The following is a 23802-nucleotide window of genomic DNA, read 5'->3' as shown; positions in this document are numbered from 1 at the left end:
ATGCTGGGTTATCAATTTTATAACAAGGACACAAAAGCTGAAGGGCTCTCGGGGTAAACATCAAATTAGGCAATGATGGATGGATGGATGGATGGATGGATGGATGGATGGATGGAGAAATGATGAGTGTCTTGCAGTGAAAGCTGTTATTATGAGCTCAATGAGTGTCTGTGCCGCTGCGCTGCTGGTTATAACCTACTTTTTTCTGGAAGATGGTGTTTCAGTCACTTTGTGTAAACAGGCTGATTGACATGCCATTGTTCTGTTACTAAAACAAGTCAAGAGGCGTCATAACCATTGTTTATGTGAAAGGCAGTGAATTCTACACACAGAAATGAGTTACAAGAGTGTAAATGTCAGTGAAAAGCAAGTTTCTTTACATGGAAAGCAGATATCTGTGTACCTGTGTCGTTATAGGTCAGCCACAGGAGATGTTACAGATGTTTGAATGTTTCTCATCATCAGACATCACTGTCTGCTCTTTTGTTGCCATGGACACATGAAAATATTGACAGCCGAATAAGCAGTAATTCCAGCCATTAAATAATCTCAGAAAGTCGGACTGCCATTCTGATGTCTTTATAGACATAAAGTAAACAGCTGTGTTGTTCGCACAGAGCTGATTTTCATGCGACAGTTGGTTTAAGTGTCGTAAATCTCTGCGTTTTAGGAGAGGACGACAGAATCAGTGTAAACAAAAAAGAAGGAGAAGTGAGCATTTAGTCTGCTGAAAGGTCTCCTATAAAAGTATTTGTATGTTTTATTCAGCCTCTTGGTAATGTGTGTCGTTATTGTGCTACAAAACTGAAATTCATGTTCAAGTTTTGTTACTTTAGTTTATCATAATACTATAGCAAATTGACTCACCTTATACTGTAGTTTTTCTGGTTTTGAAGCCTGTGATTGAGCAATACCATTTGCTTTCACTGAACATTCAAAAATCTTGTGAGTGTGACTTTTTTAGTTTTTAGACCTCTCTTACTGACCATTTTCAATGAAAACAATGTCAATATTGAAATAACGGGTGAAAGTAGTAACTGTACATCTGAGTATTATTGCTATAACATCAAAAACGATTAGACAGGAATGACTAGGCCTATTTGCATAATACTGCTTATTGTTTTACATATAAAAGTAACTGTAGTGTGCCAGCAGCTGCAGTGACATTCTTGTGGAAAGAGAAGCTAAAAGTGGAACTTCGTGTCAGTCTGGAAAGTTTGGAGGATGAATGTCTGGGTTTCCTTTTTCATGACCAATATGTGTTTTATTGCAGATGCGTATTCCACAAAATGTCTGTAAATCACTGAAGAGTATGTTGACATCCGTTTTTTGTAGTATTTGTGGGAAGGCAACGCTACTGGTTCAGAGGATGTGTGTATCAGGCTCATGTGTGACCTTCAGATATTTAATGCATCACTGGGTGATTGTTTTTGCTCTCGCTCTGTTGATGGACTGAAAACCTGTCCAGGGCGGCGTCAACATGACCATCAATGTCATCTGACAAACGCTGCAGCTTCCCATCTGGCCAAAGCAGATAGATCATGAGGAGAGTCACAACAGACAGACAAGTATCATGTTGTGTACTCATATGACACACACCTTGGCGGTACGTTCACCTTTTCTTATTGTTATTTGAACAGCCGTCACCCTTCAGCTTTCCGATGTGAAGAAAAATAATTTAATAGAGTCCAGCTCTGTGTTTGGGATTGTCATCCTCGTCCTCACCCTCGTCCTCTGGGGATCAAAGACAGTGCAGCTCCATTCATTCCGTGTTGCAGAGACTATAATCTTCCCACAGGTTGTAGTTACAGAGCTGTTGACAGCTGCTCGTGATCCATCACACCAATGACTGCAGGTGTGTGTGTGTGTGTGTGTGTGTGTGTGTCTTTGTGCATGTGTGTGTGAAAGTGTGACAGACCTCTTCTTTTCCACTCCTGTGACAGCTTTGATGTTTTAGGGACTTTACAGAACTCGAAATGGGAAAAAAAAAAAAAAAAAAAAAAAAAAAAAAAGCTTCCTCATGTGAGGATGCCTCTGCTGACATTTACACACACACACACACACACACACACACAGATACACACACATTTCAGGACACAGGAATGTGTCCTGAAATGTGCTGGTCCACGGTGGAGTCCTGCAGGTGCATTGCTGACACAGGTACAATATAACCCTGTGTTTGCAGCGTTTGCGAGTGCGTGTGCGCTAACTGATTCCTGCCTCTTCAGTCAAGCACTTCCCATTAAGGAATGTTCCACACGGAGCGTTCGGTGGAGCCAGTCTCGCTCTTTCATTCCCCTCTGTTCTCCCTGCAGAGGAGCAGTTTAGTCTTATTATTATTGAGACAGATGGCGTGTTGAAGACCGCCACATATGAAACCTGACAACTACCCACACAGATGTTTATGCCGGCGTGCCGGATACCTGACGCCAGCTACATTTTCCTGTGGTTTGAACCCAAAAATCACACGCCGGCTTTCAAATCTCTGTCTGACGACGCGCTCGGCCGTCCGTGAAGCGCTGTTTTAACAAACTGCTTCAGCGGCTTCTCCTCGTTTATTCCCTGTTCTTCATGTCTCCCCAGAGAGTTTGTGCTCATCGCAGACTTTGGGAAAGACTAAAGGATGCTCGGCATGCATAATTCACTTGTAATAGCGGTTTTTTTTTTTGCTGGTACACCCACCTTTAACCTTTAGATAGTTACATGCATTTCAGAGCTTACAGCTTCTCATAAACTCCTCTGTTTATTTTGAACCCTTTACCGTTTGTTTTGCCATAAAACCTGTTGTTCAAACAGGTCACATGCAGCCATCTTCTATCATTTCAGTAGCTACTGTTTTGGTAGGCATACTATATTTCACAATTTTCCCAAATCTGATCGTAAGCAATCACCGCAGCAGCATTGCTTCTTTTAACACTTCCTTGAAAAAGCAGATCAGTAGTAGAAAGTTTTGTGCCTCTCATGACCTGCAGTAATCACAGAAGCCTTTATTATAACAGTAATTCTCTTCACTCACCGTGCATCAGGTTCCTCGATCTGACGCGCTCTGCAGGATCGCTCAGATGAATAAAACATGCAGGCGTCTTCCCTTCAGACTTTGTGTTTGAGGATCACAACTTGTAAAAGACGGCAGGATGTTAATGTTTCAGCTGAAAACGGCAGACATAAGATTAGATATTATTTTATCAGGCGCAGAGAGTGGAAGCCCCAGGTGTTGTTACAGCGTGTGGAAATTGCGCGCATTTCCTTCACAGAGTTAAATAAAAATGAAAATATGCACATAATGTAAGCTAATAACTGTAGAATTTAGAAAGTATATATGTCAAACAAGATCTAAATTCCCCCCAAAAATGATAGGACACATCAGATATGTGCCTCATTATTTTACGAATAATCTATGTTTGCATGTATTTTCTTTTAATCCGTAAATCTACGTGTTGGGATGAGAAATGATTTAAAAGCTCTTCATTTTTTCTGAAGTTTCTGCACTAATATAATTGAACGCATCCCACATTTTTGTTTTCATTTTGAAAAGTAATTCATAGCATTCTTTATTTAATGAAAAGAGTGTTTTGCATATTTAGAGGCCTTGCTGTGCAGTTCTCAGCTAGCAGTAAAACAGTGCAGATTTCAGCATAACTCAGTGCTGCAAAACCACATCCAGTCACTCCGTTACAATCAACAGGAACATTTTACAGCAGATTGTTCTGGTGTGAAGAAGGTCTGACGCATGCAGCTGCAATACTTCAATACATCAACTGTTTTTCACCATTGTTAATCTGACTTTAAAAAAAGAGCAGCAGAAAAGCTTCGCATTCACCAATACTCCGCTGCCCTGAGTGTTTTGATGTGACTTGGCAGCCGTTCCCGGTCCAGCCTCAGCAAATGCCCAAGGTGAGCGGCAGTGCTTAGCTTTCACACAGATCTCCGTTCCAGTCCTTTCCCCTCTGTGTCGTCTTACAGGGCATCGCTGCCAAAACCTGCCGGCCAGGCCAAAGTGCTGAAACGGCTGACTGCGACAAGGACAAGCTCTCGCCCCGCAACACAAAAAGTAGACTGGAACTGAAAATATTTTTTGACTTCTTCATTTCTCTGCTGTGATGTTTGTCCAATTCCAGCTGCTTCTGCATTATTGCTGGCTGCTGAATCGAACGTGCTGCTGAGAGAGAACACACAGCTCATTTAAAATGTGAAATTATTCACTATATAAAATGCAGCCAGATGTCTCATATATGAAGGTTTGATGAAGGCCCCTGCCAAAAGTGTGGAATAAAATTAGGTCACAGATGGAGCTGGTCCCACTGATAATGAAACTGAGTTAAGGGCACTTTAAAGTTTGGGCTCTGGAGAAATTTTAGCTCCAATTCCAGACCTTTATAAACATTATTTTTGTTTCACTGATCGAAAAACTGATCATGCTTCTCAGGGAAGAACTGAAAACTAAACACGGCTGTGTGGGAGTTAGAATAAATGATATTGCTACATTTTATATGTCAGATTTAGTGGAGAAATTATGTTTAAGTCCTGGAATTCAGTCATGGATTGCAGCCTTGTTAAAGCTGCTTTCGCTGATTAAATGTGACTCTTATTTAAAGTGCAGTATTATTAGAACACTGTTTCATTTGGGTTGGTCACATGCGAGCGTAAAGGTCGGTGCATGGGCGGATCTGGCCACTGAAACAATCGCTGCAGCTTCCTCCAGCGTTTTTATGACTTCAGGATTGTGTGGAAAGATTTGCTAAAACGTCTGTTAACTCATTTTTAGAAGCTGAAATGACAACTAATGTTTTTTTTTTTTTTTACAGAGATTGAAACAGTTTTACAGACAAACCTTTTCTGGTTAAAGCTTTCATCTCATTCCTGCAGTGTTTCCTGTATTCAGCTAATGACACATTGTGTTCCGCCTTTATTTTTCTGAACCAGTCCAGGTAGGAATGAGAGGCGCTGAAATGTTCTTCCTCTTGTCAATACGAGCGCTCTTTGAGCTCATAACCCTGCCCAGCGCCTCAGCGATCTGTTATCAATGTTTAGTGCTGTGAGCCACTGAAAACCTTATTTATTGCAGCAATCTGATGGTTTCTGAAGAAACTCCCCACTAGGCGTTGAATGCCCTCTTGCTGCTGCTGCACTGTGTGGGAAAACCATCAGTAACCATTAAAAAGACATGCCGGCTGGGACAATGCTTCAGAGGGAAAATGAGCTCAGACTGTTGATACTGACGGTTCTCAGCCTGTAAATCTGCCTCTAATTCTAATTCAGCCCAACTGAGGATTTGTGTTTGTACGTGGCTGTGTCACCTCTGAATGTGGCTGTAATCATTGCATCTTAGCGCGTTCCTGCTCACTTTAGCCGCCGCCTCACCTCTTAGCCCCAGCTGCTCACTTGGACCGGGATCAAGCGCCGCTCCGTGTCGCCGCTCGGCGTGAGAGCAGGGCCAGGGAGAGCCCTCGGACGGCCGCGTCTATCACGCTCGCAGGCCTCCTCCTGCATTTAATTGAAAGTTTCTCACATTTCCAGGTGCAGACGGGGTTATTCTTATCTTTGTCACTCGGTTTAGCTCAGCCTCAGGTGGAGATGCGGGGCTGTCAGGGTCTGCCTCTGGAGCTGCCGTTATGATAAGGCTCATCTCATTCAGGGAGAGCAGCTGCCAGGGCTATTAGAACTTACAGCTGCATTTCAGGTGAAATAAAGATCTCAATTTGTACATCACCTTCATGGCGGAGTTGAGAATAACCAAACTTTTTGGGGGGCGTACAATCAGGATCCAAAAAAGTTTTGGACATTGTGTAAAGTGCAAATTAAAAAAACATGATTTAAAAAACAGAATATATATGGAAATGATCATAGGCAATGTATGAGATGTTTAAAGTGAAGCATTTGACTTTTTCATGAATGATATCAGCTCATTTTGAATTTGATAGTGGCGACACGTCATACAATTTAGACTGGACCATGAGTACAATTACAGTCCAACAGAAGGCTGTCAGTAAATACAGAGTGAGGAGACCTGGTTGGGGTCTGGTAGACTTTCGTGTTCTTCTGCAATTTTCATTTTGTTTTTCACTAAACATGTTGTAAAATTTTAGCCAGTGTAACGCTCGGATTCCTCTACTTTGAGACCGTGTTGTTGTCCTGGATGATTTTCAGAGAGAAATGTCGTCTCAATGGGACCAGATGTTGCTCTTAAAACCAGAGGAGTCGGCTGCGCACACCACTGCTGCTAATGCTACCTCATTTCATCAGAGATGCTGCATTTTCAGCTGGTAATGGACCTTAATGAATGGGAAAAACTCAAAGGTTTCCAATAAATGTATCCACAAAATAGTTTATTTGTATGTAAATGCACACATGTCTCTGGTACCTTAGCCTTTGATCAATGTGTCTTTTACCTTTATCTATTTTTGACCAGCAAAAAAAAAATTAAAAAAACGAGCCGACAGTGCAAATTGCAGTGACTTTTTATGACCCCTGTAAATCGGCAGCAGGCAAATAGACACTTGGTTTAGTGTTAATTACAGGCGGTTTCCCTTAAAGACATGTTGGTGAGCTTGTGCTCGGTGTATAAATGATATATATCTCCTTCACTCTTTCTTTTTGCAGCACCTCCTTTTCTGGAGGTTTTCCTTTCCCGGTCAGCTCCCGTAATGCAGTTTGAAGGGACGTCCCGTCTTCTTTCGCCTTGAAAGGGAAGGGGAGTTGGCCGTGGAGAGAGTGGGGTCAGCTCCTGCTTGCTGTTCTTTTAGGATTACGGCAATAGGATTATGAAGTGGAAGGGTGCCCTCGTTAACCACCGGGATCAGGAGACAGCTGACTCGCCGACCGCCTGGCTGCAGCAGATTAATATAAGCGTCTGCTGGCAAAATTTCTGGCAAAAACAGTGCAGGGAGTGAAATGTCAGTGGTGGCAGAGGGCTTCTGCTCCCTGCTCTTGTGTAATACGTGCTTTGCCTCGGCGGTGTGATCCTCCTGTATGGAGCGGAGGCTCTGGTTGAAGATTGACAGACAGTTTGAAAGGTCCCACCCGGCCCAGATGGCAACCTTGAAAATTTGTGAGATCCCAATAAGCTCCCCCCGCCTCCACCCCCAGCCTCGTGCAGCGCTCCCCTTTTTTCTTTTCCTTTTCTTTTTAGAGATTTAAAGAAACTAAGTCTGGGGCCTCCCCTCGGGGCGGCCCAACCTCGGGTCCATTTGCCAGCTATTACAGATCATAAATCTCAGTGGTGAATGGCAGCGCTGCCATCGGCGGCGCGGGGATTCGATGCTGCTGTGGGGGGGGTGGTTGACCTGAGGGCAGGCCTGGAGCAGAAAAAAGGGACTGAATGGGAGAGAAAGCCGGCCTGGGGATGCCTCATTAAACAAATGTTTCTCCTCTCTTTTTGTTTCCCTTTCTCACCCTGTGAGGAGCGGCTGATGTGCGGAGCGGCGACGGGATGTTTGATGGAGGCTTGGGCCTGGTGGGTAACGAGGGGCTCTCACCCCGTTGTAAAGGGGAGGGCTTGGGGGGAAAAGGTCGCCCGTCTCCATCTTTGTCTGGGCGCTGACCTGCCTGTGCCCTTGTGCCTGAGTGACACCGATACTCTGTCATGACTTTGAGACGATGTGTGTCTGACGCGTATTTGGATTTCTGTCAAATGAGCTCCTGTCTGTTTGCTGTAAAGCCGCTGTTGTACAAACTTTCCTTCCGTGTGTATCTTGGATCTGAGTCCTGTTTGTGTCCCGTTGGGTGTTTCTTTTAATTTTTTTCTCAGTGTGTTTTATTGTGTTTCCATACATGCTTTTCCCTCAGTGTGAATAGTTTCACTTGCAGCGACAGGGGGTAAAGTGTTTATTTGAACACATGCTAGAGAGCCTGCTGAGGGCCATTCAGCAGTCTGCTGCAATCCCCTCTGCTTTTAGAGACGCCCCAGGGGCCGTGCAGCTCTCTCCTCCATTTAGTCTGCCTCTCGCCCTTCTTTTAAACTGTCAACCAGTCTGTCCTGCTGCATATCGCCTTATGTCAGACAGAATCAAACCGGGCCCACACTGACGCCCAGAACTGAAAGCACATCTTTAAAAAGAAAAAGAAAAAAAAAAATCTTCCATCCAGTTTCTGAAATGTCTTGTTTGTCTGCTGTCTCTTGTTTGCATTTATTTAAAGTGGACTCTTTCCTACAAATCCTCCTGCCGCCGCTCGCCTGAGAGATTTCCTAACGCTGCTGCTGAGCGCTTGATGTCCAAATCTGACCAAATCATAGTCAAATCAGTCATATATCACAAATTAATCATCAGCCCCACATGTGCACATGGAGATCATGCAAACACCACAGAGAAAGGCCGTCGAGGTCGGTCTGCCTCCATCCAGCCTGTTGGTCGCGCGGTGCGAGAGCCGATCCCAGATGATTTGTGTATCGTCAACTCAATCTGCGTTCAACAAGCTAAAATTTGGAGGTCATACATTCACAAGGAAGGCACACAATAACAGCTCATTCAGGCTTTCAGGACTGCTCTAATCTCTATTTGTCTCCAATCCTCGCCTGGTAAATTGTCAACTTTTCCTATAAAAAAAAACCCAGCAGAATCAGATGAAATGTCTGTTGACTCAGAGTTGAGGCAACAGTCGTCTTCGCTTCCATAAAACAAGCTTCAGCCGACAAGTAGAAGCGCAGGACTTGGAGGTAATAAGATTGTGAACCTGCGCGATACGTCTTCCCGTGGTTTATACTGCAGCCTCTGTCAGAGAGGAGCCCTGATGCTGTTAAGACTGCGTCTCGTCTCCCAGAGACCCGAGCGTCTCGCTCTGGAATAGCTTCAAGCCTTGAGAGGAATGTGGTTTCAAACTTTGGGGACCAAACTTGTGGAGGGGAAACAGGCTCTGGGTAATAACAGAGCACCCGAGTGTGTGTGTGTGTGTGTGTTAATGAATGTTCAGGGACGGGGAGTGGGTGTGCAGCCCTCTCGTGCGGCGCTCGGTAATAGATCTCAGCTGTCTGTGGAGCGAGCTGCTGTGATGTGGTGGAAATTAGCCGAAATGTCGATGGAACAGATTCAGAACACGATGCGGGGCGATCGGACGTATTGACACTGCGTTACTTTGACACATTTAATTTGGATTAAGTTGCTCCAAGGTGCTTTATGGTTACATTGAGGTCTTCTTTTTAAGATAATTTCTTTATGGCTAAGTGATTTTTTTTTTTTTTTAATTGAATCCAGCCCGAGTTCGTCAAGCTAAGAGGGTGACGGTATTATTTACAGCCGTGGGGAGGCTGCTGGTATAGAAAAGTGAGGTCGCACATTTCACACCTTCAGCAGAAACTAATATTACATCAGGATTGCTCAGACACACCGAGCACATTTTGCATGGTGTTACCAGCAGTACAGATTCTATTCAAAGGCAAAGGATCCTACACAAAGAAATGAAAGGAATACACTTAAGATGAAGAAGAAAGCTCATCTACTGAAATCCTTGACTTTTAATGTAATCTTTAGCTTTGAGAGGACGGTCATCATCTCGGTGAGACTGCCTGTCATGCACAGATGGACTGGAATGATGACTCTGACGTCTATTTTTATTATCTTAAGTGGATGTTTTTTTGCATCAGATCAATTGTACCCTGAAGGGTGAATTTGGTTTGGATCAGGTGTACCTGCAGGGATATTTGGTCTCTCAGTGGTTGTGTGTGTGTGTGTGTGTGTGTGTGTGTGTGTGTGTGTGTGTGTGTGTGCGTGCGCGTGTGTCACTGCCTGTCTGCATGCTCATGCACCATCTCTGTGTTTCAGTTCAACACATAAGGGGATCAGATGTCTGGGGATTTGAAGTAATACCTCCGTGTCTGACACATATCCACGCATCAAAACCGTGTGTGTGTGTGCGGCGCGCTCGCCACAGAAGACATCTTCACTCCGACCAGCGTTGCCTGGTTACAGGCCAGTTGGCAAGGGAACAGCGACGGCCCATGCTAATTTGTGACGGCCTCAGACGGCGGGGTTTGCGTGGGGCCGCATGCGCGCGTAAGATGAACGAGGCTTTCTTATCTGTCAAGCGAGACAGGTGACCCGACGCTGCTCTGATCAGCCCCGACACACACTCCTGCTGCCACCAGGAAACACACGGTCTGAAACACACTTCAATAAACAATTTAGGGAACCTGCACAAACACATTCATTTCTAAATTGAACTGAAAGTCATTCTTATATTATGTGTTTCTTTTTACTAGTGATTATAAGCATGAAAATATTTTCGCATTCAGCTACTTTTAAAACAATATTTGTAACTATTTCATTGGTAAAACTAAACACCTTGACATATGTTTATGAAATCTCTCAGACAAGAACTATTTTTATGTGAGGACATGCCGATTTATCCAAATAAGGCTTACTGTGGGGACAAATGAATGTGCTTCCTGTGCATGCATGGCCTTTCTGTGATTGCTCATTGCCCTGTTGATTCGCCAGCAACATGTTCAAGACTTACCCTGAGTTATGGCTACAGTCATCTGGACGATGCCCCCAGAAACTCTAAGCTCGATAAAGTCGGTACAATAAATTAACGCATGTATATGTTGACATGTTGATATTTGCAAAACGTATTAATGATTGCAGGAGCAGAGTGTGCACTTATTTATCTCTGGCACACTGTATTTGGCAGGTGGAGGAACTTTTCTTTGTTGGTCGGTTGTTCCGCCAGGAAGGAGAAAATGATTTTTGATCGTTTGGGAAGATGAGGCTGACTTCAATGGAAACTGCAAGTTTTGAATGTTAATGAAGGAACAAGGAGGGTTTTTTTTAATTGGACAGAAGGATTTGGATTTTCATTCATCCAACAAACCGACCCGCAGCATGTCAGTCAAGACTCTGGTGGAGCATCTCAAGGGCTTAAACCGTTTTCTTGGCCTCAACAACAACTTTCTGAACCTCAAACACACTGTACTTCAAAAAGGTGCTTGACTTTAGTCATGCCTGTTTGCAGATTAAAATCACGATGATGGTGCTTTAAACTGAACCTCTTTACTGTTTGTTCTCATAAAGCTAAGTTCTCTCCAGACCGCAGACCTTATGTCCCTTCTGTAGTTTGTGACATTATCAGGACTTGAGAAGATAAATACAAAAAGAAATCGAACATTGTGTCGATTTATTTTGTTGCATAAATGCGTGCCGTGTGTGGTCACAGTTGTCTGTTTCGCTGTGAAGTGGATGAAGAAAAACTCGAACGAAGGAGAGCCGGGTGAGTACATTAGACTGCTTGAGAGAAAAAGCAATTACCTGTGGGAGACGACGCGCATTTCCCATTACAGAGGACAGGAGAGCAGTGGAGAGAGGAGAGAAGGGGAAATGAAAGAAGTCGGAAGACAAGAGGAGAGAAAAGGCCAGATGAGGAAAATAAGAGGAGGAAAGGCAGAAAAAGAGGAGAGAGGAGATTCTGTGGCCAGCGGGGACTGGAAGTCAGTCTTCACTGTGAGAGTTGATAAGACTAATCCGAGTGAACATGGGACTGGAAGGAAAGCTACTGCGCTTCTTGAAATTTCAATTTTTGGGTGGCCAATATTCAGACTCTGATTTGGTATCACTTGAAGGACGGTTTGATGAATTCAGGTAGAAACTTGAGCCTTGGTGCAGGAAGGAGATGAAAAAAAAACAGCTTATTAGAGCTACACCATGGAAATATAAAGGCTGAAAAAATACTATTCGAAAAAACCTAATTATTTCGATTTTAGAAAATAACAGCTGCCTCATTTACAGCTTCATTCAACTTCATGTTTACATTTTGACTTAAATCAACAACTCTCTGAGATTCCTCATCTCACTTCAGATGCATTTTTTACTATAATTTTTTGAAATCTAACAATATCCTCTCCAGGGAGATGCAGCCCCGCAGCATCAAGCTGCCTCCAATAAAAGATGTTTAGCAATCAGCACAGTCTTCTCTGCCGTTCAACCCTTCTACCCGGGAGTCGTCTGTAGAATCTGGACATAAACATACAGCAACATTACTCCTGATTGTCAGTGAGCATCTGGGGTGGCAGAGGCTCAAATCAAGAGTCCAGACCAAAGAAAGGCTGTTCAGCATTGATGGAGAAGACTGGACAGATTTTTCATCCCACACCCTCAGCTGTGTGCTGCAACTGTGGTGGTTTTAAGATTTACTGGCACGAAATGTTCTGTCAAAGAATTTGTGTAAATAATAAAGATGTTTTTTTGGCATTTGGATAATTATATATTTTTTTCTTTGATTCACTAAAGCTACTAGGATGCTGCTTTTTTTATCTTTTCACTTTTATACATCAGTGAAACTTGAAAGCAGGGTGGATCAGACCTACTCTCTGTCCCACAATAATCTTCTTTTCACACACTGAGCGAGGGAAATAACAAGTGCAAGTAAGCGGCCTGTTCAACTCTTGCTCCTTTCAGTCTTTCACCGAAGTGTCCCAGGGGAAAACGCCGCTCGTATTCAAACGTGTAACGAGGGACAGAAAGCCGAGTGGGTGAGAAAGCATTAATGAAAGTGAGCGATAATGGAGAGCTGTGATGGGACAAGCGAGGTCCTCGCTTAGCTTGTTGATCTCACCTCTTATTTAGGCGGCAGTGTTGTGCAAATCAATAAATTAGGCAATTTGCTGGATTTGTCTGTCTGGATCTGTACATATGTTGCTGTCGTTGCTGTTTCTCAACTGAATATCTGGCATTATAACCTGTTTGTTAATGTTTACTTATAAACATGGAAAAGATTCACGCCGATGAAAAGAAGCAAAAACTAAACAGCTGATATTAAGGTACCAGCATGCAGACAGCAGCAAAAAGAAAAGACTCAGTAGGGTGAAAAAAAGAAACACCCCATCAGTGTAGGGAAATAGTCAATTAGCTGCTCCTAATTGGAGGTAACGGCTTTAACTGCTGCTGAATCAGGGAGTGTGTGTGTGGGGTTTTCTGCCCTATCTGATTAACTGTCTATGATGATCACTATCTAAACCGCCACGATTCGATTCCCGATCCATTTGGAAGAGATTCGTTTTACGCTCCTTGTTTCGAGCCTCTTCCTCGGCCTCGGCCTCTGAGATCAGGAGTGGTTCGTTGCTGCATTAACAGGCTCTGCTGTGGCGTTTTGGGGTTGGGCCATTAGGAGTCCTGTTGAGGCATTAGTCATGTCGGTGAAGCGTGACGTGGGCAGAGCGCCGGCCGGGCCGGACGGGGCCGTGACACGCATGGCGAGCCGGTCTTTAATGCGAGCCAGACGGCTGACCTTTTTCACGCAGGATCCTCCACGACAGGGGAGGAGATGTCTGAGTAATTAATGGCGTGAAGCTGTGGCGGCTCGCCGCTTCCCTCGCTCCTCGTCGTCGTCGCGTCACTCAGCTGTCAGGTGACGCCGGTCGGGGGTCGAACTGGCAGCAGGGGGGAACTGGCTTTGCCTATCCGTGTTCATCTCAGGTGGAAGTGTGTTTCCAGCTGAACGCACGCCAAGTTCTTCTCCAGCACTTTGCTGATAAATGAAATTGAAAAGAGGATCGTTTGAGTGACAGCAAGACTTAACTGTCACCTTGATCTGATTTTTTTTTTTTTTAATCCGTGATCACTGAAGTGTTGAGCTCTCAGATCCAACACAAAGCTGGTATATAAATCTATAGACAGCATGATTAGACTAACAGTCCCTTTCCTTAGTTTGTATCATTGGATGTTTTCACAGCGTTTCAGCTTTCTGCTCTCAACAGCCGCGCTTTTGTTCGGTAACTGAGTTTTCTCTGTCAGAGAACAATGAAGCTACCGACTGGCTGCTGACGTGGCGAGTGTCGGTGCCTGCCAGCGCCGGGAGCGTTCAGGTCGGGATGTGGTCGAGAGCAGATGGACCTCTGAGATCACTCACGTCTGCCTCGCAGGCTGCACAGACCACTCCGGTGTTTTACACCTGCTTTTGAGCATCTTCAGACTTTAAATCTACACATCACTGTTACTTTGGAAACGGTGGCATGGGGGGTGCAGTGGTTCGCGCTGTCGCCTCACAACTAGAAATTCCTGTAGCTTAGCTCAACACAGAAAAGATGACAGAATGGATATTTAAAGATTCAATTTTTAAAGTGTAGGCTTCACTTTCAGTTTGCTTTAGATCGTAATTATCTTTTTAAAAGGTTGGGATTATTTATTTTATAACCAAACTAAACTTCCTTAGTATATAGCGTGTGTTTTATTTTGTGCTTCCCTCAAACAAACTGATCAGTGCTTACTGTCACGCATTATGTGTAACTTTGAGTTTCATTTCTTTTTTATATGTGCAAACTTTCAGACCCGTAGTTGCCAAAAGCCACATACTGATGCCATATGTTCGATGAATGTGTTGAGGAACAGTTTATATTGACATATGCTGCAGTTAAGACCTATTTAGAATAATTTCAAGTTTACTAAAGATGCAAAGTGAACTGATATCTATAAACAGCTGACTGAGGTCAAATGTAGCCTGGATGCTTGGATGCTTCCTTTTGGGGGGGGGGATTAGTTTATAAAGCTGAAGCAACATTCAGCGACACCCCAGTCAACTCTATCAGTGAAGGTATGTAATCAACTGAGCTTCAAGCTGTTTCTTCACCCGACGCTGGGAGGCGGCTCTGTCAGGAGATAACAGGCGGGGGGTTATCTAGTTAACCTCAGCAGATATCTCAGCCACACAAACAGATCTTTCAGATGAAAACATTACTGCTGACTCCCACTCCTTTCTTTTGTATAATGTTATTTTACTTTTGAACTGTTGATTCATTAGAGGGTTCAGAATGAGCACACAGGGCAAAAACATCTGAGAAAACGTTCCATGTATTTGATGATGTTGATCTCTGTTTGTTGGAATAACAGGATTTTAAAACAGATAGCAGAGTCATTAAATGATGTTTATGATATGGAAAAGTTGCCGATTAATCCACTGTGAAAAATGGAACATGGTAAAAATGTTACAGTTCAGTTTTATTCATTCTGGCTGGATGCAAAATTGAACCCAAGTTGAAGGATTTCAGTTTTAAAGGATGCTGTGAGGAAGTTTTTCAGGACCGACATCCTCTTTCCTAAACACACATAGGTTTTCCATCCATGTAAATACTTTCAGATGGCCCTGCGGGTTTTGACTGGGGCTTCTCTGTCAGCTGTCATTCTAAGTGTTTGACTTTTCACCCCTCCGTCTCCGCGCCGCCGCCCGCCGACAGGCTGTCAGCTCCGCTCAACCTGAACTAGTCCTCCTAAACGACACCAAGTAATCTGGCCCCGACGATAAGCCCCGGTGCCACGGAGCATCTCTGAGCTGCGGCGGCCAGCCACACCGATAATGTGTCCTTTCAGCCGTGTCGTATAATGTGAGTTAAGAATGGAAGCATATGTGAGGGGAGAGGAAACCAGACGTGAACGCTATCACACGGGAAATCCCACCCCCCAACCCCACCCCAGCACCAAGGGCATCCTCTCCACGGCGTGATTAACTGGAGAAGGTGAGTGTGAATAAGTGCTTCCCCATTGTGCGGTGGTCAGAGAACGAGGCGCCCCCGGTCTCGCCTGTCCTCCCCGGTGCTTCAGTGTAATTAGCAAGAAGACTAACAAGCTTTAACGAGGCGGGCTTTTTATTACCGCTGTTAATTGCCTCAAGTCAGGGGAATAGTCAGGAAGGATGGGGGGGGGGGGGGGGCGTGGACGAAGCTTTTCAGGATGAGTAATTGTGTGTGTGCATGCTTTCCTTCATGAACATCCATGATCTCATAAGAATAGGAAGATTGAGACGGGAATTCACACGTTTGCTTAAAAGCCTTTTTACACATTTCACACTTAGAAACTCTATCCGGTTCTAAAGATCTGTCATTAGTTCCGTCTTCACAGATAAAGACTGTGCTCAGCTTGGTTTGAGATCATCAGGGAGGGGGATATTTAATGTTTTGAGGATGTGTTTTGCTGTGGTGTTGAGGTGTTTTTTGTCTTTGTGGAAGTAGAATGTATGATCTGGATTGAATAGATAGGGTTGTGCCTCATTAAAAAGGCCACCGTTTGCACTGAATGTACCGTATATTGGAATGTTTTTTACTGGATACAGTTCAGTATGAAAAATCTTTGATAATTAGTTGTGTTAAAGCCACAGATCAGCTTTGTTGTTCAATCAGCTCGAGGATGATTACCTTGAAACATTTTTCCATCTGTAGCACAAATAAAAACGGAGTGAATGCATATTAAACTTTGTTGACCGCAGCTTCTGAACCTCCTGCTATGTTAGCCCTCCTTTACTGTTTGTTGTTCCCACCTGCTATATCATGTGAGTTTATTCCACCAGATTGTGGTCTGACTGCAGCTTAGCACATTTAATCCTGCCAGTCATAATAGTCAGCCGCTCTGAAAGGGCTGTTGTTGGCTCTGGGAGAGTCGTTTCGCGGCTGCACTGCCTGCTGCGCCGTCTTTTGTGTGTATGTAATGTGAATTTACAAATCAAATTCTGTTGATAGCAGACAAAAGTCACTTTTAGGGAGAATTCTTATGAAGCTATAGCTGATCCAGTGAATGATATGTATTTATATGCTTTTCTGAGTGAACTTACCATGTTCATCTTGTGTCTGCATTCGTTTTCTTTTGGCTACTCTTCAGCTCTCCTTCCTGAAATCCAAAGACATGCTTGTTATGTGGTAACTGTAGGTGTGTGTGGATTATTACATTAGCACTATGATGGATGAGCAATGTGTCCAGGCTTGTACCACATGTTGACTAAAGTCTGCCGCTGCTTAAAGATGGGTGTGAAAAACCCTTATTATGATATCAGCTTAGTTTCTGCTGGCACCTGTTGAGGGGAACACATTCCTCAGACATACAACGACAGGCCGATGGAAAAATTCTAGTTATGCACAACTCTGCACTTAATAATTCAAGAAAAAAAGAGCAAAATATTTTGAGCTTGTCATGAATTCGGACAGAAGAAAAGGTATCAGCTGTTTTTCTTTCACAGGAGATATTTGAATGGGTTGTAAATAGGGATGTTTATCGAGTATCAGCCTGATTTCTTGGCTCCTCTGTCAGAATCCAGGTGTTGTGCATGCAAGCATGCTCTGATTTAAAAGCGCTGGGGTGTGAAATGAAATGAGAGAAAGCAGTTTGCTAAATTGAGACGTCATCACCCTGCTGGAGATAGTGACGCTTTCACCACAACATATTGCAACTTTCCAGAATCCAGAATAGACCGCGATAAAGCTGAAGCTGAAATGTGAAGTCTTACTTTATGTTACAAGGCGTGTTTTAATGGCTCTAGCTCTTTGGAGGAAACCAGTCACCTACAAGCTACACACACACAGTGAGAGAGATCATGCAAACCCCACAAAGAAACGTCTGCAGGGAATCGACCCCGGAATATTCTCTCTCTCTGCAGCACAGTGAGCATCAGTTTGAGCATCATTTCTTTTATGCAGCGTATTCTCATAAGAAGGCACATTAATGTTTCATCAGAACTGTTCAGTAATATAATGCAGACATTTATTCTGCTTATATAGTCAAGTGTAGGCTGTTTGTGATTGTGCTCTTGTGAAACGGCATCAAAGATCCTCAGTAATCAGTTGTGACTGATTAATTGCTGAACCAGTATGCTCCTAATTGCCTGCCAGTGTTTTTCTTTGACACTAAAGTGCCTTTCTGGTGGTTTTTGTTTCTCTTGTAGTGGGCTTGCATGCTTTTAATTTTTTCATGTACAAATCAGTGAATGTGATCCCTTCTGTAGCTCATACGGTGATACTTTTCTAATTATCTACATTGAAAGTCGTTACGGTTCACTGCTTATTAGGACGCTCTTTGTATCTTTTCAGGTAGTGGACCAGCTGCCTGTAGCTCAGCTCAGAAACCATTACGGCTAAAGAGAAAATGGAAAGTCATTAGGACAGAAAATATCCTGCTGGCTCATTAAAATGGCTGTTAAAATGTCTGCAATAGTTAATTAGTCTGTCCTGGTTGTATTTGTGCCATGGACGCGCTTTTATTTGTACTTGAATACACAATCATCTCATATTTGTACCCCTTTAAATTAAAGGATTTTAATTGCTCAGGATGTAATTTACACTGATTATACTGAAAGTCTAGTAAGTGGTTACCGTCTTTGAGTCTTCATTAATTTGGTTGTTGCGATAGAAGAGATTAGTTAATGAGATGCTTAATATTCCACAGTATATTTATATAATAACTTAATAGCTTCACAGCATGTTTAGCTTGTGTTACAGTGCAGTGAGCAGAGAAGCTGTTTTCTATAATTTGGATTGTATAAGTCTTAAAATAGCATCTCAGTTCAAACCTGAAGAGATACTAGTTATTTAACTTGAACTTAAAGTTTTGCTGTATTTATAACCCAAAAATTACACTGATCCAGATGAAGTTTCCTCTCTTCTGACTCTTAAAGATCAAACATTTCCTGAAAAGCTGAAGCTCTTCGCTTCACGAAGACAGTTCTATTTTCGTCTCTTGCCTCTTACAACCTCCTACACCATATGCATCCTCACACTCACACTCATTCACACATCCGTGCACACGTTGCTGCACCCTCAGCGGGCGTGTTGCCTTGCTGATTAGCAGTGGTCACGCCGACTATACCGCCTCAGCTGGAGGATCTTATCATCGAGTAGTGTGACATTAAAAGTCTAAATTTAACTCCTCAGGCAGCGGCTGTGTGGATGTGTGCAGTGAGATTGTTGCTCCTCCTCCACTTCCACAAACAAACTTCCACTCTTTTAACAAACTTGTACAACTTTAATGAATCCCGTCACTGTGTAACAGATACCAGAAATAGACATGAACAATGGGGAAAAGGTCTCGGCGTGTCATTGCATCCCCAAGAGGCGGGTCACGCGTGTCACGCTGCTTTAGAGGATGCTTCATGCCTGTTACTGAATTATTCTCCAGTGTGAAATGAGATGACTTTACAGGGATCAGGGCTTCAAATTCTCGCCATGTCAGTTTGCTTTGGCGGCCGCTCTGCAGCATCACGGAGGAGACGGCGAGGAGTCGAGCGCTGACAGGAGACTGACTGTTGAGTTGACTCAGACCACACGTCTCCGTACCAATTTCAGGTCAGCACTTTGTGATTACATGGTCCAGCAGCAGCTGATTCCAGCAGAGTTCACACTGTGCAGCCCGTCTGGCAGCTTGATGATGTTGTTATCTGTTTTCGTGGCGTACTTTCTGCTGATGCTTCACACATTTCACACTGGTTTGTTGTAGCACTAAGGATCTTCTTTCTGCAGAACTTAGATACAATTTTTCATTATGAATTTACAGTTTGCCAAGAACATCACACTGCTACTTACTGCCTCTGTCAATTAGCCAGGACATCCCTGTGCTTAACCCCCCATGCCTCCGTCACCCTCCCGCCCTGTGCTTCCCGTTCCAGCTCATCAGCCGCTCAGCGCTGTTGCATGATGACCTGTGTCAGTCTTGGTTAAAAGACAAAGGTCAAAAAGGTCAGACAGGTCAGACAGTCAGAAGTTAAGTTGATTTGATTGTTTGAAATTAGCTCTTGTGAAGCTTAGTTTTTTTTTTTTATTAGTTTATAATTCAAGTGATTTTTTTTACAACTTGTGATGAATGTTACGTAATCAAACCGAAAGTTCACCTTTTCGTTGATGGTTGATTTCATTCTAACTTATATGACTTTGGACTAGATTTGATCATACGTTCATTTTATTTTTCATCATTAATAACGGGGTTATTCTGTTTTCCAGGCTTCTTCATTTCTCCTAGAAACTTGAATTCTCTGACCCTGACAAACAGCCCAGTCTCTCCTTCTTTAATATTCAGCTTCATGAAAATGAGGCTGAAGACAAAAAGCCTTGCATTGTGTCCAATCCGCTTCCCCCAACACTCACCCACATACACACACGCGCACACACACACACACACACACACACACACACACACACACACACACACACACACTCATCCCCCATCACCCTCTGCTGCTGCTCCTCTCCCCCTCACTGAGACCCCTTTAATGTGAAAGCTCATTGGTTGTGAATGTTTGGTATGTTTTGGGATATTGTGAATGTGTGTGAGAGAGTGTGTGTGTTGCTTTGTTGCTTGCAAACTGAGCCTTCGCCTCCTGCAACACGATAGTTTTTAGCATTAAAGATGTATCTGAGCTTCATGCTCCTTCATGTTCATAGTCGTGTTAATGTCTCACATGCAGACGTTTAATAGGATTTCATATTTCGGAGCATTTCTCTCATCATTATCGACGTCACAGCTAAATAAAAATCACAATTGTAGTAGGACCTGTAGTCATTTCTGACTTATCCATTTACCCAATGAATCCATTACAAAATATAGAATTTAGATGATACATGGATGATCCAAACAATTCAAAAACTAAGAAAAGCTGTTCAAATGGCTCTTATGCAAAACTTTTATCAGAATACAATGAAATGTAGTCTGAGTGTTGGGGCTTCATCCGAACTTTCCAGCGAGGAACAGCCAGCTAATGCTTATTCCAGAGAATAATCCTCTCTTCATCCGATATAAAACTGAGATATGACTTTGCAGAGAGTTCGGTGTGACCGTAGTTTCCAGTTTGCACTGAAGCCGAAGCAGGACTGGCTGCAGGGTTGATCTTGTGTCGTATAATGTTCCCTCTTCGCATGGACCTGCATCAAAGGGGAAATGATCACTAATTGGAGTGAAGGGACTGAGTAAACCTTGCATGAAATTGCTGTCAGAGGCCCATTGTTGAATGTGTGTGTGTATCTGTGTGTGTGTCCCTCCCTGTGCAGCTCCACCCCAGCCGCCTGCCCGTTGACTTCACTGTTCACTCAGCTATGAAGACTGTAGAGTTACGCGGTGGGGGTGGGGGGTGGGGGGGGGTCCTGCATGTGTGTGAGGGAAGTAATGTATGGCTGCCTGCATCTGTGAGTGACGTGAGGAGAGATAACAGGCAAATTTATTGAGCTGTTTATTTTTCTTCTGAGCGAACCTCTGTGTTTGCCTTCCGGAGAGAAAGTGAAGAGGAGAGAGTGCCGGAGAGCTGCGTGACTGCCGGGTGGGGGTTTCTGTGTGGGGTGGATTGAGGAGGATGACAGGAGGCTGATTGGGGTTTTCGCAGAAGGGGGAGTGGAGAGGGAAAGATGGGGGAGGTGTGTGGGTGAGGGTCTTGGATTGGACTGTAATCCTTTAGTCCTGGTTGGAAATAACCCTGCACAGTCTGGGACAAACAATATGACAGGGACACACACACACACTGAGCACATTGTGCCGCTCTCACACTGAGTGGTGAGACTGGCTTCAGCTGATGCTGCTTCATCATGACAAAATGTCCACGACAGAAATTGGCACATCTGCTGCAAGAAAAGGTTGGTTCCTCTTTTTATTTATTTATTTTTTTTTTTTGTCTGAAGTGACGTTTGCATTTTATGCATCCAGAGTTTGTGGGGAAGAAGAGACTGAGGAGGCTGCTTTGGTTTGTTGTGCAAGTGAAAGAAACATTGTTGTTTTCAAACTGAACTCAGCACTTTTGCGTCTCATCAAGGCTTCAGTTGTTTTCGGTCTTTCCTGCGCTGATACGTATTGTTAAAAGACCCCGCGATTGAGCTGCAGCTTAATGGGAATGCACTGACAACACCTCCCTCTTCCTCCTCCTCCTGATCTTCTGCTGGCCGTCATGTGTCAGATGGCAAACATGCACACACACCAGTTGTCACAAATGAGTCGGTTTCTTTTTCTTTTTTTTTAACTCTTTACATTACAATAAATATTGTCCAGAATTGGACGTAATCCACATTTTTCACATATTCCTCCTATATTTGTGCAGGGATGTGAATTGTCACATATTGACCAGATCTAAAGGCGTTGATGGAGTCAAGAGTCCTTCTACAACGGGACAGACCCATATTCATCTGCTCTGCTTCGCTCTATATGTATCATATTCTGCTCTGCAAACACCTGACAAGTCATGTTATGCCTCTTAATTAATATTCTAAACTGTTAATAGGCTTAATATTGTACAAAAAACGGCTTACTACAGAGAGGGATAATTTTAGCGACATCTCTGTCATCGCTCTCTGGGAAACCAGGAAAATGAGCCAATTCTGCTAATAAGTGTCTGCATTTAATTAACAGCTGCCACAGGAAGTGTGTGAAATCAATCTCCAGGCTAAATGTGGGTATTCATGGTGCTGATTACCAAGATGGCACCCAGTTTTAGCAGTTGTAACCCTAGCAGTGAATTTTATACATATATATATATATATATATTAAGGCTGTGACTTTAACGCGTTAGTTACGATTAATTAATTACAGAAATTTTAACGCGATAAAAAAATTATCGCAAATTGTCGCGGAACGTTTGTCACCGGACGAGTTTCACCCGGACATATTTCGCTGTGACACAACAAGGAAACAGCTCCCGACTTGGTGACTTTCTCGTTAAATCTGGCGACTTTCCAAAGCCTCCTGCCGACTTTTTTTGTCAAAAGCGACTAGCGACAAATTTAGCGACTTTTTCTGGAGCTCTGGAGACGTGACAGGACGTCTCGCTCTGCAGCTGCTGTCCTCAATGAGGTGCTGCGTGAGCCCCTCCCCCGTCCCAAAGCACTCACAGGCGGCCAGTCTCACGCAGTGCTCCCTGCTGCAGGCAGAGCAGAGAGCAGACCCACACCACTCCTCCACACTTCAAATGAATCCCGTGTGCGCAAATACGCCACTGCTCACTTGCTGACAAACCAATAAACAGAAGAAAATTCATTTGTAGTTCTAAACATATTTAGGGTGTTTTTTTTAACTCACATTTTGCTTCTCCCATGACGTTATTCCTCTTTCTTACAGCGTCCATTACAATTACATGCAAATTGCAAATTAGGTAACCGCCTCATCTCACGACTTCTGGCGACTTTTAGGACAGCCAATAGTGACTTTCCTTACTGGGGAGTGCTCCCGACGACAGCGCACTACTTGGTCTCGTGCACAGAAAATTTAGATTTAAAAAGCCAGCGGATGGCAGCGTGGATAAAACCAAAGCTGTATGCACATTGTGCAGCAAAGAATTTGCATACCATCGCAGCACATCGAGCCTGCTATATCAACTGAATGCTAAGCATGTCGCAGCAGCGGCCAACACGCAAGCCTCGCATACAGCTAGAGTTGAAGAGAACGTCACTCCGACTACTTCAAGGACCCTCGCCCAGCCCAACAAAAGTTTCACTAATCAATGTGTATTGGTTTATTTGTCTTGGTTAAATTCCTCCTTCCTTGCTGAAAAAATGAACAGTGTTTTGTTGCTTAAGCTTATGTATCACTATATTGATTCACTATACCAAAATCCATTAGAAAAAGAAAGGTCCTCACTGATCTCGGGTCAAATATCGATATGCGATTAATTGAGATTAATTAATTACAAAGGCCCTAATTAATTAGATTATTTTTTTTAATCGAGTCCCACCCCTAATATATATATATATATATATATATATATATATATATATATATATATATATATATATATATATATGTGTGTGTGTGTGTGTGTATATATATATATATATATATATATATATATATAAATGCCTTATCACCTTTGGGAACAGGCAGGAAAACAATAACACATCAAGAGCCAAAAAAACCCACAAAAAATCTCTGTCACTTGGTCAAGTGCAGAACACCCGCTGCCAGTCCGGCTGCACTCAGCCTCTGCTGATGCCAGCATATGGCAAACTGCACGTGTCTGTGCGCTGAAACTATTCCTGGTTCGGGGCTGCTGGAGTCTGGCAGGCGACTAATATTGTCTGAATGTCACATCTTTATGCATGAATGCTCCCGAGCGCATTTTGCACATACACTGATAGAAAGTGAAACAGTCACACATGCA

At 43.5% G+C, this 23802-nt stretch overlaps 1 protein-coding gene across 3 annotated transcripts in view; it reads left to right on the top strand.

Annotated features, from left to right (window-relative positions):
- The window catches only part of rhbdl3 (rhomboid, veinlet-like 3 (Drosophila)), a 57849-nt gene that overhangs the window by 6407 nt on the left and 27640 nt on the right, over positions 1-23802 (top strand). Inside the window, exon 1 of one of the 3 annotated variants that reach the window (XM_030093159.1) lies at positions 21041-21292. The exons of the other annotated variants lie outside the window; for them this stretch is intronic. Within the exon in view, the coding sequence (XP_029949019.1) occupies positions 21245-21292 (48 nt within the window). The 5' untranslated portion in view covers positions 21041-21244. Of the gene's footprint in view, positions 1-21040; positions 21293-23802 lie in introns of those variants that run through there. 3 annotated transcript variants of the gene reach the window in all.

The sequence above is a fragment of the Salarias fasciatus genome, chromosome 6 (assembly GCF_902148845.1).
Source record: "Salarias fasciatus chromosome 6, fSalaFa1.1, whole genome shotgun sequence".
Taxonomy (NCBI): Eukaryota; Metazoa; Chordata; class Actinopteri; order Blenniiformes; family Blenniidae; genus Salarias; species Salarias fasciatus.
Note: the sequence above shows the minus strand (reverse complement) of the source record. Positions and strands in the feature narration are given on the sequence as shown.